The 15,656-nt window shown below is 39.3% G+C and overlaps 1 protein-coding gene across 3 annotated transcripts in view; it reads left to right on the top strand.

The window, feature by feature from the left end:
- PDE8A (phosphodiesterase 8A) overlaps nt 1–15,656 on the top strand; it is a 134,514-nt gene that overhangs the window by 104,464 nt on the left and 14,394 nt on the right. For all 3 annotated transcript variants that reach the window (XM_049852776.1, XM_049852777.1, XM_049852778.1), the window contains exons 16-20: nt 22–157; nt 1,583–1,781; nt 5,362–5,579; nt 7,502–7,634; nt 8,963–9,130. In XM_049852776.1, the coding sequence (XP_049708733.1) occupies nt 22–157; nt 1,583–1,781; nt 5,362–5,579; nt 7,502–7,634; nt 8,963–9,130 (854 nt within the window). The remainder of the gene's footprint in view (nt 1–21; nt 158–1,582; nt 1,782–5,361; nt 5,580–7,501; nt 7,635–8,962; nt 9,131–15,656) is intronic.

Raw genomic sequence — 15,656 nt, 5'->3', positions numbered from 1 at the left:
CCACATTGCATCACTTTGCAGACCTTCACCAGGTTTCAAGCAGAATAATCAATTCCATCTCCCTTCATGACATTCCACCACGGATAGCTCGAATCATGGAAAATGAGGAATTCTGGGACTTTGATATTTTTGAACTGGAGGCTGCCACCCACAAGAGGTGAGTCCCTCTCGAGCTTGGCAGGTGGAGAGCTTGATTCTGAGGGCCTGTGTGGAGGAGCCCACTCAAGGAGTGTGGATTCTGCACTGCTGGTCTCTGGTCAGGGGAAGTCTGCAGGCTGTGACTCCTTTGGAAACAGCAGATTCATGCAAAGGACTTAACCACTCCAAATCTACAAAATGAGGATATTAATTTCTCCTGTAGATGGTGATATGCTGAGATAGCTACAAAGAACCCCACTCAGAGCCTAGAGCTAAAATTTGTTAGAAACACACACTCTGATACATTCAGTAAGAACTGCCCCAGTCTAGGTTGCTATGTATTTGCTGACAGCTGTGGAACACCTAAAACTCCCATTACCCTGATCTGGGTGTGACCACAGAGTGGGATTGGGGTTTTAACTTGAGTTTTGTGCATTGCTGGAGAAGACTTATTAACCGAAGGGGAGTGGTTGACTTGGCAGATAGAGATGTCCACAGAGCCAGATGCTTAAAGCAAGGACTGTCTTTCAGGGTAGTCAGGTCTCAACCTGGCAGAAAGAAAGCAGTGCAGGAGAGTCGTGCTGTATTGGCCCATGGGATGATCCTTCAGGCCTTGTCCCAGTCTGGGAAAACTGCCCCCAACATAATCCTTGCCCTTTGCTCATGCTCACTGTTAGCCAACCTTCTGATACATTCTACTTCCCATGTACCCCAGCATGGGTAAGGGGTATTCTAGAAGTCAAATGAATCCTTCAACACCTGGTTTCCATACTAGTCTCAAGTGAGTCAGGTTCAGGCAGGTCAGCTGATGTCCTCTGGATGTGCCCCAACAGAGCCAAGTTTCTTGACCTTCCAAGCCAAGGGCCAGACCGAAGTGACTTCTCAAGTAAGGGCCTCACTTGGTGGCCATTTGGCCACCTTCTCATGAGAAACTGTCTCCTAATGTCAGCCTCTAGATTGTCAGACAATTACATGATATGTGACAAGGTCTGGCTCATATTTGGCCCTCAGGAAATAATTTCTTCTAGGCAGGATATCTGGCCAGTGATACAAGTCCAAAACAGAGGCTAGTGTTCAAGGCAGCACAAGTTTAGCCTAGTGAATGTTGATTTGGGGGAATGCACTAGTGTAAGTAGAAGTTGAATCAGGAAGGGCAGGGTGAAGAAGCCTTGCACCAGCCATGGGGAGTTCCACAGGAAGCTCTGATGCCAGAATCCCCGTGGACAGTCAGGTCTCCGCAGTGCATCTTGGTCCCTGAAGGCAGGGGCTAGGCCCCACGAGCGTTGGCTAAGGGGAGAAAGAGCAGCAGAGGCCGAGCAGCCTCCATGTGCACCCTGAAGCCCTGCTCACATTGGTTCCTTAGATCTGAGCCTTGTGAAGGCTCAAAACACTTTGCCTGTTTCCTTCCTTTGTTTTAATGCTGTGGATGTTTTCTTCCCTGTAGGCCTTTGATTTATCTTGGTCTCAAAATATTTGCTCGATTTGGAATCTGTGAGTTCTTAAACTGCTCTGAGTCAACGCTCAAGTCGTGGTTACAAGTTATCGAAACCAATTATCATTCTTCTAACCCTTACCACAACTCTACACATGCTGCTGATGTGCTGCACGCAACAGCGTATTTCCTGTCCAAAGAAAGGATAAAGGTGAGCCGGTGTTTGTGCTCCATGTCTAACGGGTAGGAGCCTTGGGGAGAGTCTCTTGCTTCATCTCTGCTAACATGGTACAAGGTATGACTGCTCAGTAGTGGTCCCTACCTTTGTGTAGCCTGGCACGTGAATGGTATGGCCACATGTTGGGCAGGAACTACAGTGTGGCTCTGGGGTAACTGATATTTTCATTCCTGACAGGACCCCAGCCATGCCATGCTGTGGGATTACAAGAAGCAAGATTTCGTCTGTGGGTCAGGATAGTACTGTTCTTCTGGGGGTCTCACTTTGAATGTACAGGCTAGGATAGCCAACTAACTTTAGATATTGCCACTTAAGGGCCCCCAAAAGCCAGCAGGTACCTGAGACCAAAGTCATTGTCCCAGCACTGGTCCTACCATCCAAACAGATACCCTAGCCAGAGATCTGAAGTCATCACCAGTTCTTCTTTCCTCAACCCCTGAGCATCTGGTTGATATCTAACCTTGCCTGTTACAACACTTACATGTTCTCAGATTCATCTCCTCGTAATGGCCCTGCTGCTGTTCCAGTGAGGGTCCCATCTAGACAGTTCCAAAGACCTGCCTCCCGTGGAATCCATTCACACTGCTGCCAACATGATCTTTCTGAAATGCAAATCTGACCACATCAGTCCGGGGAGCAGCTTCCCATCTTCTGCAGAATTTAAACTTTAAAACTCCCCAGGATGAGTTTTCAAGGCTCTCTGTACAGACTTCAGCTCCTTTTATCCCTCCTTGCCTTGTGCCCCAGCCACGCAGGCCACAATTGGGCCATGCCAAGCCCTTCATATGCTGCTCCCATTCTCCTGTGCTGAAACTGGCTGTCCTTCAGGGATCCATATCAGCGCCTGCTTCTCTAGGAAGCATTCCCTGGACTCTTCCCTTCACCCCCAGCCCCTTCTTCCATGCTGCCGACTTTATTGGAGTGCCCAATTACCGGTCTTTTCATTCTGTTTGGACAGGAAGCTCCCTTTTCATCTTTGTATATCTTCAGTCCCTGACCCACTCAAGTGAGTTCGGTACATTGGACGAGGGCTGTCTGTTACCTTCATAGTAAGCTTTGCAGAAGAAAGGTTCCATACAATAGACATTACTCACTGCCCACTCCCAAACCAAGCTTATGTTGTAAATTATTTCAGTAGGGAAATTCTCAAAGCAATGAGTAGACTTGTACTGATTTGCCAAAGTATTTGTGTTTTGTTTTGTTTTGTTCCCAAAATCCATCATGAGGGCCCAGGAAGCTCTAGTGGCATAACCGTTTTGTTTTTAGAAATACTTGAGGGCATAAGAGCCAAATGACTGGTTTTGTTTCCAAGAAAACAGGACCTCATGAGGAATGAGACAGCAAGGCCCCATTACTGATGTCCTGGTCTCTGGTGAAGGCCACATGGTGGCCAGGACGTTGCTGGCTGTAGTCAGGCAGAGCCAGGGCAAGCACCTCCTGGTTGCATTTCCCCATTGGTAGCGTGGAGCTAATATACAGAAGAGAACAAAGTGATATATGACAGCCAGCACAGTGTAGTTATTGAGCAGACATTAATTCCTCAGCCCCAGGTCACACCTTCTCAGAGCTGCATCTTTCAGTCTCTTTCTCTCTAGTATTTGTTTTATTTTTCTTAACAAAAGGTCATGGCCAAGCCTGGAAGGCCTAGAGAGAGGATTGTTTTCTAAAACGTGAAAATGAATGGTGGAGAGGGACGTCTGTCAGCATGGCTCAGCATAAACAGACATCCCAATTTGTGTTATAATTATATTGCTTTTGACCTACTCTTTAGATAATGTACAAATATGTATTCAGAAAGCTAACTTAAAACCATTAATTTTTAGCAACATTTGAGATACACTTCATGTATAATTTACCCATTTAAAATTGAAAGTATTGCATTTTAAATTTTCAAGGCTGATTTATTAGATACCTTCTTTTCAAGTGTTGATAAAACATTTCCAAAAATGATCTTATACTACTCTGAGTGCCTTGATACATTTCAAAACGTCATACGCTATATTTTCTAACAAAACAAAACTAGAATTTAATAAGTAAAGGTTAAATAAAAAATGTTAACCACTTAGAAATGAGAAAATATTCTGAACAATTTTGGGATTAACAAGGATGTTGTTATTAGTTGCCATCAAGTTGGCTCCAACTCTGGGCAACCCCGTGTATCACAGTATGAAACATCATCTGGCTCTGCACTATCTTCATGATTGTTGATAATACCCTGAATGAAAGATATGTTTAAAAATGCATATTCATAGTTTCCTACCACCCATCTGTTAGTTTGTCGTACTGTGGTGGCTTGCGTGTTGCTTATACTGCTGGAAGCTGTGCTACTGGTATTTTAGATACCAGTAAGGTCACTCATGGTGGACAAGTTTCAGTGAAGCTTCCAGACTAAGACTAGGAAGAAAGGCCTGGCAATATTCCAAAAACTAGCCAATAAAAACCCTAAGGATCACAACAGAGTATTATCCAGTACAGTGGTGGAAGATGAGCCGTCTGGTTTGGAAGTCACTGAGAATACACAGTGACCACAACAGTGGGCTTAAGCATGCTAGCAATCATGAAGATGGCCCAGGACCAGGCAACATTTTGTGCTGTTGCACATGAGGTCAACATGAGTCAGAGCCAACTCAATGGCAACTTATATAGTTTTAATGCTATCATTACTTAAAAGGAAGACAACATAGGAAGAGCAAAATGATAAATCCAAAATGGTTCTTTGAAATAACCAAGAAAATTGATAAAGTTCTAGCAAAACTAATCAAAAACTAAAGAGACCCACAAGTTTGAAATGGGAAAGGATAGAAGAAAGCACTGTACATAATCTGTGCTAATTCGAGTCTTAAAGTAGATGGTTTTCTTTAAAAACTGCTTCCACAGTATTGATCTCTTGGTTTTCTACTTTGTGCATCAATTCTATTTAAAAAAAAAAAATTTTTTTTAACACTTAACTAATTTCCTTACAACCAGGCTCCTGACCCAGATATACAGGGAGTTCTTTAGACCTTTAAGGAGTTTTTCCATGCTATATAAACTTTTTCAGAGCCTTAAAAAAGATGGAAAATGTAAAGATCATTTTACCAAATGCACAGAGTTTAGACTCACAAAGCCCTGCACTAGCCTGACAAGGTGGCAACACAAGGGAGAAGAAAACCAAAGCACTCCCCAACTTACGTGATGCATATTTCTAAAAATTATTTCTCCCTGTTTAATCTTGACTGAGTAATGCTGGTCCAACATCTCAGACTTTTCCTTGTGATGGGTCTAGAGAAGGCTTGACTGAGGAGGTGACCCTTATCTGTTGAGGACACCCTGTATTTTGCTAAGTCTTTAACTTGTGTGTGACTCAGAAAATCAGATCATGTTTTCTGATAAACGTATGCAAAGATATAACTTTCAGATTGAGGACAGGAAGACAGGGTTTGTTCACAGAGTGTGCTTTTCCCAGAAATCTGAAATCTTTTACCTTAAAGTAACAGGGCAGAAAGAAAACTGTCCCGAGGGCTTTCTTGCCTCCAAAGCCATACCTCATTTTGAAAACATCTCTTGTTTTTAGCAAACTTTAGATCCAGTTGACGAGGTCGCTGCCCTTCTTGCAGCCACTATTCACGACGTGGATCATCCTGGGAGAACCAACTCTTTCTTGTGTAATGCTGGAAGCGAGCTGGCCATTTTGTACAATGACACTGCTGTCCTGGAGAGCCACCATGCAGCCCTGGGCTTCCAGCTGACCATCCGGGATGATAAATGCAATATTTTTAAAAACATGGAGAGGTAAGAACAGTGACTAACTAGGAAAGATTGGGCACATTGGTCTTTGGGCACATTGGTCTTTTTCTTAACTGCTTCGGGATATAATTCATGTAACATACAGTTCACCCAGTTAAAATGTACAGTGGTTTCTGGTATATTCAATGGTTTCTAGTTTATTCAGAGTTGTGCAGCCATCACCACAACCAACTTTAGAACATTTTTGTCACACTAAACTGAAAAGAAACTCCAAACCCACTAGCTGTCATTCCCCATTCCCTCATCATCCATCATCATCTTCCCTAGTCCCAGGCAACCTCTGGTCTACTTTACGTCTCTATAGATGTGCCAATTCTGGACATTTCATGTAAAGAGAATCACATAGTTTATGGCCTTTTGTGTCTGACTTCTTTGACTTGGCGTAATATTTTCAACGTTCAGTCTTTTTATCGCCTGGTATTTCAAGAAGAAGTATAAAACTGACATCTTATGGTCGTAGATGCTTAGAGAAGCAATTATCTTACATGCCCTGCCTGGAATACTCTGTTCTGCCTCCTTTTGCCCAGAAAACTTCTTGTCATTGTCTGTTCACACATCACTTTCTTAGGGATGCTTTCCCTGCTCCGCCACACTAAGTTAAACTCTCTTAATTTCTCGGTCCCAAGTTTCTTCATAGCACTTACCACATTTTTTATTACCATAATGTGTGCATTATATATTTTTTGCCAACTGTGCAACCCAGCCCCCCACTCCCCCCGCCGCTATTTTTGTAAGAGTGCTATGCGAGCGTTATATGTGTGAGCACATTATTTGCGGAAAAGTACAGTAAATAATTATGTTTTATTTGTGATTAGATTCTTAAGCTCTGTAAGGGCACAGGTTTCCTGTGTCTTATTCATCACTGTACCTTCAGTGCCTGGTACAGAGTAGGGACTGAACAAATATCAATTGGAAGAAGGAAAAAGCATTCTAGTCATGAGGAATACTTATTAATTTGGATTTTTTGAAAAGGGAGATTCCTGCTTTTACAAAACTCCTTCTGTCATCTTCCAGGATTGCAGTGATGGGGTGAAAATAGTATCATCCATTTTGTCTGTATAAACATCAGTTATCCCTGGAAAAGTACACAAGACCGTGATAACTTTGATTGTCTCCAGGGAAAGGAACTAGGTAACTGGAGAAAGTGGAGACTTCACTTCATACCCTTTTGTACCTTTTTAATTTTGAATTATACAGTCTGCGTCTTCAAAAAATAAATTTTAAGAAGTAATAAAATCAAGATAAAGGCTGAAGGAAAAGATTTCAAGTATTCCTTGTGACTTTTCCCATCGATCAGAAGCCCTACTGTCAAAGTTCTCTGGGCGCTAAAATTGTTGGGTCTCAAGGCATCTGAGTGTATGTCACATTGTCTATAACCACGCATCTTCATTAGGAGTGGTCTTAGTTCACCCCTACTATGTTTTATCTTGCTTTATTCTAAGTACTGTATGCAATATGGAGCCCTGGTGGTCCAGTGGGTAAGAGCTACGGCTACCAACCAAAAGGTCAGCAGTTCGAATGTACCAGCCACTCCTTGGAAACCCTATGGGGCAGTTCTAGTCTGTCCTTTAGGGTCGCTATGAGTCAGAATCGACTCCATGGCAATGGGTTTGGTTTTTGGTTTTTTGTATGCAATATACTAGTGACAGCAGTGTAAATACTACATCTATAAAGACTTGCCCATAAGGTTTCTGAGTTTAAATTCTGTTCACGCTCCTCTTGCTAAATGATCTAGATGCTAACCCATAACTTCCACAATATCCTTTTAAAGTATGCCCTGTGACTTCCAGTGACATTAGAATTTTAACTTCAGTATACACATATCCTGGGTAACAGGTTGTTTTCAGGAGTACCTGTATGTCTGGATCAGTCATCCGTAGCAGCCTCTCATTTGTCATCTGAAACAGGAATGACTATCGGATGCTGCGCCAGGGTATTATTGACATGGTCCTAGCTACAGAAATGACAAAGCACTTCGAGCACGTCAACAAGTTTGTCAACAGCATCAACAAGCCCTTGGCATTACTAGAAGAAAACAGGGTAAGGGAAACTCATTTTAGAGAGAACTGGTGTTTGGGGCCCTTATTCTGTGTGCACATTCTGTGATAGCCACACTCATTCTGTGTTGGTCCAGTCACAGGAGGGTAGGGGATTGGGAACGACCCTATAGTTGAGCCCTGGTGACATTTTTGCTGCCCCTTATTTCTGGAGTTAAGCATGGAGTCCACAACTGCCTGACAAGTATAACCTTAAACCACTCCTGGACAGGAGACCACAGCTGAGGTAGCAGACAGATCTGTGTTCCCATCCTACTTCTACTCTCTCTCCTTGTCTATGTTGTTGTTTTAGGTACCATGGAGTCGGTTCCGACTCCTAGTGACCTTATGTACAACAGAACAAAACATTGCACGGTCCTGTGCCATCGTCACAATCATTGTTATGCTTGAGTCCATTGTTGTAGTCACTGTATCAGTCCATCTTGTTGAGGGTCTTCCTCTTTTTCATTGACCCTCTGCTTTACCAAGCATATTTTAAAACAGACAGCATATGGTACTGTAAGTGGAAGGAGCCCAGGACTAAAGGTAGAACTTAAGTTCTCATTCTGGCTCAGCTGAGTAGCCTTGGATAAGTCACTTTATCTGAGCCCCAGAGTCCTCATCTATAAAATGTAATAATAATAATGCTTACCATACCTACCACAGTCTTGGGAGTGCATATCAAAATAAATGACTTTTAAGTCCTTTGTGTACCATAAAATGTTAAGTAAGGGAGTATCATTATATATGACATAATCTTGGTACACTGAAGACTAACTCCCAGGATCACAGCTATCACACGACTGGATTGAGGACTGGGTTGTGAGAAGCAGGGAACCTGGGGACCACAAGAGCCTGTTTGTCATAAGGGCAGAAGAATTCTTTATTTCTTTAGCTCACACTTATAAAAATATAGTAAAAGATGAAACTAGATAAAACTAGTCTTTGAGTTCTTTATTACCAAGGGAGAGAGACAGAGTCGAACAGAAAGAAAAGGCACCTGTGAGAAAGATTTGCAGTGAGAGGAAAAGAGCCAGGAAGAAAGGAAAGGGCAGATACACCAACCTCTGGTGCTACCATCTATTCCTGGATCCTCCTGGAATCTCACTGGGCCTTGGTTTTCCCCGTTGTAAAGTGAAGAGCCAAGCTAATGCTCAGAGTACCGTCAGCACTCTGTTTTGTGGGGCCCTTAACTTACTTTTTTTTTTTTTCTTTTTAACTTACGGATCCCAGCAAATGCCTTTTTGTGGTTATAATGGAGCCACGTTGGTAAGAGAGGACTTGGCACCAGGTGACCCATTTTGATTGCTTTGAACTCCATTCATGTTTTAGGAAACTGATAAAGATCAGGAAGCAGTAAACACTATGCTCAGGACACCAGAGAACCGAACTCTGATCAAACGAATGCTGATTAAGTGTGCTGATGTGTCCAATCCCTGTCGATCCCTGGAGTTCTGCATCGAGTGGGCTGCACGTATCTCTGAAGAATATTTTTCTCAGGTAAAACTAAGTTCTGTATATGTTTTAAAGAGGGTTTTACCAAACAAAGGCCTTTACCTGGGCCCAATTATCAAACCAGGTGATAGGAAGAGGCACCCTAATTTTGGCTGGTCCACCTCTTTTATCTGTTTTATGGATGTCCCACATAAGATTCTGTTTCAGTTCCTATTATTCTAGTAATGACCAAGTAGCTCCTGTTGAACCAACCCTCCTGCAGGGAATAAACTCTGGACAAAATACAGTAAAATATGTGAAAGCTGGAATCTGTGTAAGGCAGAAACTTGTCAGAGAAGGAAAACTCAAATATTTTCCAGTAATAGAGAGCAATAGAAAAGTTGTAAGACTGCGCCGTGTCAAAGGTGAAAAACTTGCGAGACCCAGAAAACGAGACAGTCCCGTCAGGTTCCGGCTCTGACAGTTTTCACCGTACAACTACTTGAAAGCAGTGGAGAAAAAGCTATGCAGAAAGTGGGAGGGTGTCATCACTTGGAAAAAGAGAAGAACACTAGGTAAGTTTCTAGTTTTTATGGCTTTTTTCCTGAGAGCAGACCCTTGTCAGCACCACACAGACTCTGAAAAACTGGGATAGAAACCAGTAGTCTTACTGACTTGAAGAACTACAGGACAGAGTTTGGGGCAGAAGACATATTTTAAATATCAAGAACAGATAGGTAGATTCAAAATAAATGGGTAGAAAAAGATGCTTATAATTTGTATGATGTAAGAAGGCTGGAATGGCCATATTAATGTCATATAACACTTCACTAAGGAGGATATTCAGATGGCCAATAAGCACATGAAAATATCCTCAGCATCATTTTATCCATTAGAGAAATGCAAATCAAAACCACAATGAAATACAAAAAATAACAAATGTTGGCAAGGATGTGGAGGAATTGGAACATTTAGCCATTGCTGGTGGAAATGCAAAATGGCACAACTGTTGTGGAAAGCAGTTTGGCAATTCCTCAGAAAGTTAAACAGAACCATTATATGACTCTGCATTTCCACTCCTAGGTATATACCCAAGCGACCCGAAAGCAGCAACACAAACACATGTGCGCCAGTGTTCATTGCAACACTGTTAAGAATAGCCAAAAGATGGAAACAACCAAAATTTCCATCAGTGGATGAATGGATGAACAAAATGTACATACACACAGTGCAATACTACTCAACCATAAAGAGAAATGAAGTCCTAGTACGTCCTTCAACATGGATGAACCTTGAAAACATGCTGAGTGAAATAAGTCAGCCTAAAAAGGACAAACATTCTATGATCTCACTTATATGAAATAACAAAAACAGGCAAATGTATAGAAACCAACGTTTAGTTGTGGTTACCAGGGGAGGAAGGGCAGGAAAGGAGGGAACCATTGTTTGGGAAGCAGTGGGTTTTTGTTTATGGTGATGGATAGGTTGTCAGTGATGGTTACACAGCATGATTAATGTAATTGATATTGCTAAATTATACACCTGAAAAATGTAGAATTGGCAGATGTGTGTGTATATATGTATAATTTTTGCAACTATATATAATTAAAAAAAAAAGACATTAAGACAATGACTATTACCAGAGACAAAGTGGGACACTTCATAATGATAAAGAGTCAATTCTATAGGAAGAAATAATAACCATAAATGTGTGTGCACCTAATAACAGAACTTGAATATAGATGACGCAAAATTGACAGAGTCACAGGAAGAAAACGGCAATTCCGTAATCACAGCTGGAGATTTTAACACCCCCTCTCAGCAATTGATAGAACAACCAGATTAAAATGTCACTTAAGACAGATAATCTGAACAACACTATCAACCACCTTACCTAATTAATATTTATAGAACACTATATATACCCTGTGTTTACAGAATATACGTTCTTTACCTTGGCGAATGTATCACATGCGCTTAAACATACGTTGAGCCACAAAAAAATTTTCTTAAGTTTATAATGATCGAAATTATACAGAATATGTTCTGCGGCCACAGTGGAATTAAATTAGAAATCAATATTGATAAGATATCTAGAAAAACACCACATATTTGGAACTTGAACAATATACATCCAAATAATTTGTGGGTCATATCACAAGAGAAATTAGAAAATATTTAAGGTTAAAAGATAATGAAAATATATCAAAATTGTTGGATGTAGCTAAAGCATTCTTTAGAGGGAGACTTATAATCTTAAATTTCTTTTTTTAAAAAAAGTCCTAAAATCAGTGACTTAGATTTCACTCCTAAGAAACTAGAAAAGGACAAAGTAAACCCAAAATAAGTAGAAATAAGGAAATAATAACAATAAGAGCTATATATCTATCTCTCTCTCTATATATATCAAGGAAATAGAAAACTAACAGTAGAGAAAATAAAGCCAAAAATGGGTTCTTTGACAAGAGTAACAAAATTGATAAACACTTACCTAGCTAGGCTGATCAAGAGAAAAACACAAATTGGGAATCAGGAATGAAAGGGGGGTTGTCACAATGGATATTACAAACATTAAAAGAATAATAAAAAATTATGAACAACTTTCTAAACCAAACCCATTGCTGTTGAGTCAATTCCAACCCATATAGGACCCTGTAGAAAAAAAAAAAAAATTTTTTTTTTTATTTAGGACAGAGTAGAACTGCCTCAAATCTTTACAGAAGCAGACTACTGTATCTTTCTCCCATGGAGCGGCTGGTGGGTTAGAATTGCCAACCTTTCAGTTAGCAGCCAAGCACTTTAACCTCTGTGCCAGCGGTGCTCCTTATGAACAACTTTATACCAACAAACTTGATAAGTGAAATGGGCAAATTCTTTGAGAAATACAGTGAATTCTATTAAACATTTAAGGAAAAAAATAACGCCAGTCTTGCAAACTGTATCAGAAAATGGAGGCAATAGGAATACTTCACAACTCATTTTACAAGGCGTTTCTTACTCTAATACCAGACAAAGACAATACCCACAAAAATTACAGTCTGTTATTCCTCATGAACATAGATGCAAAGATATAGAATCGAACACTATATAGAGATTAATATATCATAAACAAGTATGGTTTTTCCCAGGAATACAAGGTAGGTTTAATATATAAAAAATCAATTATTATAATTTACCATACTGATTTAATAAGGGAAAAGAGCCATATGATTATTTCAGTAGATATAGAAAAATCATTTGACAAAATTCAACATCCATTCATTGTAAAAAAAATCTTAGCAAACAATGAATTGAAGGCAACATACTCAAAAAAGGGCATCTATGAAGAACTTCAGCTAACATTATACTGAATGGTGAAATATTGACTGTATTCCACTATGATTGGAAACAAGAGTGCTCATTCTTACCATTCCATTCAACATTGTACTGGCAGTCCTAGCCAGTAAGGTAAGGGAAAAAAAGGTATAAAGAACAGAAAGTTAGTCATAAATTTGTTTCTATTTGTGGATGACATGACTTTTTTTACGTAGAAAATTCTAAGGAATGTACAAAAACCATTACTAGAACTAAGAAAAAAAGAGTTACTGTTAAGTTATTCCAACTCATGGCAACCCCATGTGTTTCATCATAGAACTGTGCTCCCTAGGGTTCTCAATGGCTGTGATCTTTTAAAAATAGATTGTCAGGCCTTTCTTCTGAGGTCTCTGGGTGGATTTAAACTGCCAGGCATTCAGTTAGTAGCTGAGCACTTAACCGTTTGCACCATCCACGAACTCGAGAACTAATAAGCAGTTTTGATTTTGCAAGGTCATAGGACTCAAGCTCAATTTACAAAAAGCAGTTGTATTTTATATACTAGCAGCAAATAGTTGGAAATGAAACTGAAAACACAGCTCCATTTACAACAGCAATAAAAACAAAATTTACTTAGAAAAAAAAAGTTTCAAACTACTTAGGAATAAACTTAATAAAAAATGTGCCAGATGTGCCTTTACTCTGAAAAACACAAAACATTGCTGAGAAATTAAAGAACACTTAAATAAATGGAGAGGTATACCAAGTTCATGAATTGGAAGGTTCACTGTTGCTAAGATTCAGTTCTCCTCAAATTGATCTATAGAGTCAATGCAATCCCAGGTAAAACCCCTGCAGATGTTTTGTTTTGGAGGTTATTTGTTTGTTGTTTTTTTAGAAATTGACAATTGATTCTAAAATTTATATGGAAATGTGAAGGATCTTGCAAAGCAAAACAACCTTGAAAAAGAAGTACAAAGTTGAAAGACTTAAAGTATTTGGTTTCAAGACTTGATAAAATTATCAAGACAGTGGATTATTGGCATAAAGATCAGTAAATCAATAAATGGACCCAAATAGAAATTTCAGAAATAGATAATTGAATATCCATATGTAAAAAATGAACCGCAACTTCTACCTCATACCATACAGAAATATTAATTCAAGATGGATCATATACCTAAATATAAAAACTAAAAACAGAAAGCTGTTAGAGAAAATCACAGGAGAGTATCTTCAGTGACTTGGCATGGACAAAGATTTCTAAGGTATAGAAAATAGCAAAAAAAGAAAAGAAAATCTGACAAATTCGACTTAATCAAAATCTAAAACTTATGCTCATCAAAACAGTTAAGAAACTGAAAAGGCAAGCCACACTGTAAGAAAATATTTACAAAACATATCTGACAGAGTACCATATTCAGGATATATAAAGAGCTGAAACTCAAAAAGACAAGCCATCCAATTAAAAATGGCCAGATATTTGAACAGATACTTCACAAAAAAAGATATCTGAATAACCAATAAGTACATGAAAAAGTACTGAACATCATTAGTCATCAGGAAAATGCAAATTAAAACCACAATGAAATACTACTACACTCCCACCAAAAATGGCAAGATTAAAAAGACTGACAACGCTGAATGTTAAAGATGACGTGGAGCAACTGGAACTCTTATATATTAGTGATAAAAAAGGTATGTAAAATGGTACAACCACTTTGGGAAGCAGTTTGGCAAATTCTTATAAAATTAAGCATATATCTATCCTATATCTCAGCAATTCTGAGTATCTGGGATCAGTGAAAGCATGTGCTCATACAAAGATAACTTATACAGAATATTCATAGCCGTTTTATTCATAATATCCAAAAGCTGGAAAGAGCCCAGGTATCCATTAATAGAAGAATGGATAAACAACTTGTGGTATACTTACACAATGGAATACCACTCAGCAATAAAAAGGAATTAACTACTGATTCACACAGTAACATTATGATGAGTTAAATAAGCCTTACACAAAAGAGAGAATACATTTTCGAACAGCCAAAACTTCCATGGTGAAAAAAAATGAGAGTATCAGCTGCCTCAGGCAAGGTAAGGGGGTTGTTATTGATTGGCAAAAGAGCACAAGGGAACTTTCTGAGGTGATAATAATGTTCTATGCCGGCTTGAGTAAAATATGTACAAAATGTACCTTTACTCTGAAAACCACAAATGAGTGCTGAAATATTACAGAACACATAAATAAATGGAGACGCATTTCTCAAAACTCAGGAATGATACATTAGTAAAGTGTAAATTTTACCTAAAAGAACAGTAACAGATATTGAAATCTAGTTAACGATGTGCACGCTGATTTGTTTAGGGGTAAAGTGCACTGATGTCTGCAGCTTACTTTGAAATTCATGAAAAAAAAAAAAAGATGGATTGATGCATAAAGGGGATGGATGGGTGGATAAATAATGTTAATTGTTGAATATATGTGTTGGTATACAGGTATTCACCATACAGTTCTTTTTCTGTATGTTTGACATTTTCATAATATTATGGAAAAGGGGAGGGGGGAGATTTTTTAAAGTAAGGGCTGTCCCTTAAAAAAATAATAATTTGAAAAAGATTTGAAAGCCACTTGTCAAACCCCACCAACAAGGGATTAAGCCAAAGCAGTGCTCAAACATTTTAGACATGTGCCATGATTACAAGGTAAGGCAGAGGGAAGAAACTAGAAAGCTGAAGTCTGGGTGGGAAGATGGAAGGGACATGGTAGATGAATGGGAAGCATATGTAATTTATCCTCAGTGCAGTGCTTCTGTGGTTCTAGTGCCCATTCTGTTAACTTCTTATGTATACGATGGGGAAGTACTAATGGCTGCTCGCTTATTTCATGATGGTGGTTATGGGAAACAAATGAGTTGTTTCAGAACAGTTCAGTAACAGGCATGACAATGACAACTTTGTTTATGGACTTTACAAACTTTGTTTATCAATGTAACACATACAATTATAAGAGAATACTATGAACAGTTGTATGCTAACAAATTAGATAACGTAGAGGAAATGGATAAATTCTTAGAGACACACACATAGACTTCCTTCATTGACTCAAGAAGAAATAGAAGATCTCAGCAGTCCCACAACAAATGAAATCAGGACTTCAGACTGGTTTGTTCTGGTTGGAACTCCTGCTGAGAATTTGCATTTCTAACAAGCTCCCAGGCAATGCTAATATTGTTCGTTAGGGACCAATTCTGAGAACCGCTAGAAGAGCAGTGGTTCTCAAATTTTATTACATATA

The sequence above is a fragment of the Elephas maximus genome, chromosome 13 (assembly GCF_024166365.1).
Source record: "Elephas maximus indicus isolate mEleMax1 chromosome 13, mEleMax1 primary haplotype, whole genome shotgun sequence".
In the NCBI taxonomy this organism is placed as follows: domain Eukaryota; kingdom Metazoa; phylum Chordata; class Mammalia; order Proboscidea; family Elephantidae; genus Elephas; species Elephas maximus.
This window is presented reverse-complemented; position numbering and strand designations above follow the sequence as displayed.